The 4,632-nt window shown below is 35.3% G+C and overlaps 1 protein-coding gene across 1 annotated transcript in view; it reads left to right on the top strand.

Annotated features, from left to right (window-relative positions):
* RAD17 (RAD17 checkpoint clamp loader component) overlaps nt 1–4,632 on the top strand; it is a 44,417-nt gene that overhangs the window by 36,094 nt on the left and 3,691 nt on the right. The window contains exons 15-16 of the mRNA XM_004703689.4: nt 98–218; nt 4,133–4,190. Of these exons, the coding sequence (XP_004703746.1) occupies nt 98–218; nt 4,133–4,190 (179 nt within the window). The remainder of the gene's footprint in view (nt 1–97; nt 219–4,132; nt 4,191–4,632) is intronic.

Genomic DNA, 4,632 nt, shown 5'->3' with positions numbered 1-4,632 from the left:
ACTTCATAGCAAGTGAACTTCGGCTAGGAAAACATAACTCTATTTTAGTTGTACTTTTCCTTTCAGCTTCCGTTTTAACATTTTCTTCCCTGTCTAGTATCGAGACAATTGCCTGGCAGCAAAAGCACTTTTTTCTGACTTCTGCTTACCAGCCTTATGCCTCCAAACTCAACTGTTACCGTACCTTGCTCTGCTGACTATTCCTATGAGAAATCCAGGTAATAACATGTCCTTTCCATCTTACACTCAAGAAAGTATTGTCTTATATCACCAAATTTCTATATTCAGCTCATTATGTTTTTCCCTTAGTTTTCTTACCATAAATCAATACATGTTTGTTTGTTTTTTAAATAGATTAATACACAAGTATTCTAAGTAATTCAAGTAATTGCTTTTAACAGATTGATGTTAGTTCTTCCTGACTTTCTTTTTTGCATGTACAAAGATGCTTATTTGTATTTTTAACAGAATGAGATTTAAGCTTCTTTTTTCCTTAAAAAAAAGATAATAAAAATATATAATTGATCAAGGATTCATGAGGGTAGGAGGGGGGAAGGGGAAAGAAGAGGAGCTTATACCAAGCGTTCAAGTAGAAAATGTTTCGGAAATGATGATGACAGCAAATGTATGGGTATGCTTGATGTAATTGATGTGTGGAGTGTTGTAAGAGTTGTAAGAGCCCCGAATGGGATGAGTTAAAAAATATATATGATAAACATTTTTTAAAAGTTGACACATTTGTTTATTTTTAAGTGTATTGCAGTATAGTAGCATTCATTACATTCAACAGGTTTTGCAATCATCACTAACCACTATCAATTTCTAAAAGATTTTCATCACTCTAGACACACACAGCACCCCTTAAGCAGCAATTCCTTCTCTTTCTTAGCCCATGATGTATCATTTTTAATAGTTTTTAAACAATGTATTTTCTAACCCAAATTATTAATTTTTTTGTGGTCAGATTTTTAGCTTTCCTATGGAAAGGCCTTCCCCAGAAAACTATTTTTAGTGTCTTTAAGTTTTCTTCTAGTATTTTGACAGTTTAAGTAAGCTTTTATGTGTGCTTTAAATCTTTCACCCACTTAGAAGGTTTTTAGTTAAATAGAGTGAAGTAAAGATTTCTATTAGTAAATAAGTTTCCAAATTGCTATGGTGGTTTCCCAATGCCATTTAAAAATAATTGACCCTTTTATCCAAGGAATCATAGTAGCACAGTGTGATAGGGTGATAACCCAAGGTCAGCAGTTCAAACCCACCAAGTTCTCCATGGGAGAAATAGGCAGCTGTTGTGCTCACATGAAGATTTACAGTCTCAGAAACCCAAAAGGGAGGTCAGTCAGTAGATTGTATGCTGAGTCTTACAAGGTTGCTGTGCATCAGAATTGACTTGATGGTAGGGGTTTGGGTATTCTTTTATATACTGATTTACAGTATATTTACAGTTTTTATCATATAACAAAATTCCCATAGTCATTTGGCCTGTTCCTGTACATAGTTGCAGTGAGCTTTACTATCACTGATCTTTGTACACTAAAACCAAACTAACAAAAACAGTTGCCATTGAGACAGTTTCACGTCATGGCAACTCATGGTGCTTGCTACAGAGGGTTTTCAATAACTGGATTTTCAGAAGTAGGTCGCCTCACTGGGTGGACTCAACTGTTCAACCTGTAAATTAGTAGCTGACTGTGTGAATCAAGTAGCCCACTCAGGGACTCAAAAATTAAATTATAATTTTTCAATGTTTTAATATTAAGTAACTTGCATTTTCATAATTTTTCTAAAGATGATCAAATGTATGCTTTGATCATTAGCTTGTATAGTTGAGATTCTGATGAAGATTATATTGGTTTAGGGGAAATTATAGGCTTTTCCAACTTTTTAGTTTTCTTTTATATTCTTGGATATTTACTTTTCTTCCTTTTTTAAATTTATTTTTGTTGTTGCTAAGAATATACACAGCAAAACATTCCAATTCAGCCATTTCTATATGTACATTTCATTGGCATTGACTACATTATTTGAGTTGCTTACATATTCTCACCTTTTTTTTTCTGAATTATTCCTCTCCCAGTAATATAAACTCACTTCTTGCCAAGTTTCTATCTAATATTTTGAATTACTATTGTGACTTTCATCCCATGTAGACCTTGAAAGTGCATAATACTCAAGGCAGGTGTTTTTCAGTAGCTAATGAAAACTGTTGCTTGGTTGAGTGGGATAAAAGCTTTGATTTGCTGTTCCATACCATGGCTGGCCCTCCATATCTTAAAAATTAATGCTAAAGTTTGTTTGGATTATAAAAACTAGGGATAACATTTCAAAGGGTGGAAATTCCAAAATACTTTATGATGTTCATGTGGAGCCTGCATATGGACTAAAAGACAGTCAGTCGTTCAGAAAGAACAAGGGACTACTGTGAGGTTTAAAGTTGGAGAAGTGTATGTCACAGTTGTCTTAGCAAGACTCCAAGAGGCCAGGCTGTCTGAGGAAGAATGCAGCTTTCGGATTGGAGGAAGGCTAATTAACAACCTACAATAATGCAGATGACACAACCTTGTATGCTGAAAGTGAGGAAGACTGAAGCACTTACTGATGAAGATCAAAGCGCAGCCTTCAGTATGTAGTATCAGTCAATGTAAAGAAAATCAGTCTTCACAACTGTACCAATGGACATCATGATAAACAGAAAAGATTGATGCCAAGGATGTCATTTTGCTTAAATCCATAAGTAATGCTTGTGGAAGCAGTTTTAATACTTTGACATAATTCTTTGTGGAAGCACATAATTGATGCAATTGAATTATGATGCTGACGAAGAATATTGCAAGTACTGCCAGAAGAACAAACATATTTCTTTCCAGAGTGATTCTTAGGAGCCAGTATAGCAAAACTTCATCGTATGTACTTTAGACTTGATATCAGACGAGACCAGTCCCTGGGAAAGGATATCATGCTTGGTGAAGTTGAGGGTCGGTGAAAACGAGGAGGCGTCTATACTTGTCAAGTGTTTTCTATTATTGATATGTCTACCGAAGTTTTCACCTACGTCCATAGTTCTAATGAGGCACTACAGAGTTAACTGGAACCTGTAAGTGACCAGATATATCAACAGATAGGCTTCACTTTGGGGAAGATCCTGAAATGTCGATCGATAGATATTTTGGGGGTTCTCTGAAAATGATGACTTCAGATTCCCACCTGCATGTTAATGCACCAGTTCTTGGGTGACCTGGGACAGGACTGGAGAAGAAATGTGGAGGCCTCACTGTTCAGTATGTGTTCTTTGATCTGGTGGGGTAGAAGGAGCTGGTAAATGAGAGTGAAAAGTTCAGGTCAAAGAGGAAGGAGGAAGAATGAGTAGATAGACAAATAATAAAAGCTAATCTCACTGCCATTGAGTCAATTCTGACTCATAGCGACCCTGTAGGACAGGGTGTACTGGACCTGTAGTACCCTGTGGAACTACCTCTGTGAATTTCAAGACTGGAGCTCTTTTTAAAAATCAATCAAGTTTGACCTAACTATAAGAGTGTCTACTTTGAACATTGTGTTCTTTTAAGAACTATCTACATGAGATCAAATTTAAAGAACAACTTATTTTTGTAGGAAATTTAGGGGACAGTGAATCCATGTAAATTTGGAAAAGGTGCTTAAGAATAGTGATACAACATGAAGAATGTAATCAGTGTCACTGAATTTCACAACCGTGTGAAAACTGTTGAATTGCTGTATCTTTTGCAGTGTCTTCTCAATAGCTAAATATATATAAAGAAGAGACTGTCAAGACTATGCGAAAATAGCAATACTTTGTTCTAATTTTTCAAACTTGCATTATTTTCGTTTTCAGCAATTTCAGCTATTTATAAATTAGCTAGTCAGAGACTGATTCTGTGAGCATTGCCATAATACTCATCTATTATTTGCATAAATGGACCAGTAAATGACACTGAAACAACCCGCACTGAGAAAGAGCGCTGTGTTAAAGAACTAGGTAGTCAGCCTACTCTGTATGATTCATAAGGAAATATTGCAGAAAGCTATGTTGATTCTAAAAAATACAGGTAAGAGTGCTTCCTCTCCTATATTTTGGTCTAATTTTTAAAACTTGCGTTATTTTTGTTTCCAGCACAGATTTCTTTTATCCAAGATATTGGAAGGCTTCCTCTGAAGCGACACTTTGGAAGGTAAGCGGATTGTCTTTATTTCCGAAGAGCTATTACTGCAGTGTCCAGGGATGTTTGTTTCTTCAATGTAAATCAATAAATATTACCTGTAAAATTTAGGAAATGCATACATACTGAATTATTAAGAAAATGATTGTTGTATAGACTCATTATTAACTGTAGCAGTATATTTCCACCCTTTCACAGTGCAACGTGACCAAACAAAATGATGAAATCAAAAGAGTGATGAAATCCTTAAAATTCTCCAAAAAAAAAAAAATTCTCTGGTTCAATATATTGTGTGAATCTAGAAACTCCTTTTCAGCTTTTCTCCCAATAGGAGTTCATAGCCTATCTTGAAGACTTCCATTGACCAAGGATGTTAGCACTGCTCTTTTTATTTATCACAGTAAATTTAGAATTTTCAGGTTGGGTGCATGGGAAGCACATACATACACACACG

This window comes from Echinops telfairi, unplaced genomic scaffold (assembly GCF_000313985.2).
Source record: "Echinops telfairi isolate 266 unplaced genomic scaffold, ASM31398v2 ScPeMD7_7469;HRSCAF=8507_1, whole genome shotgun sequence".
Lineage (NCBI taxonomy): Eukaryota > Metazoa > Chordata > Mammalia > Afrosoricida > Tenrecidae > Echinops > Echinops telfairi.
This window is presented reverse-complemented; position numbering and strand designations above follow the sequence as displayed.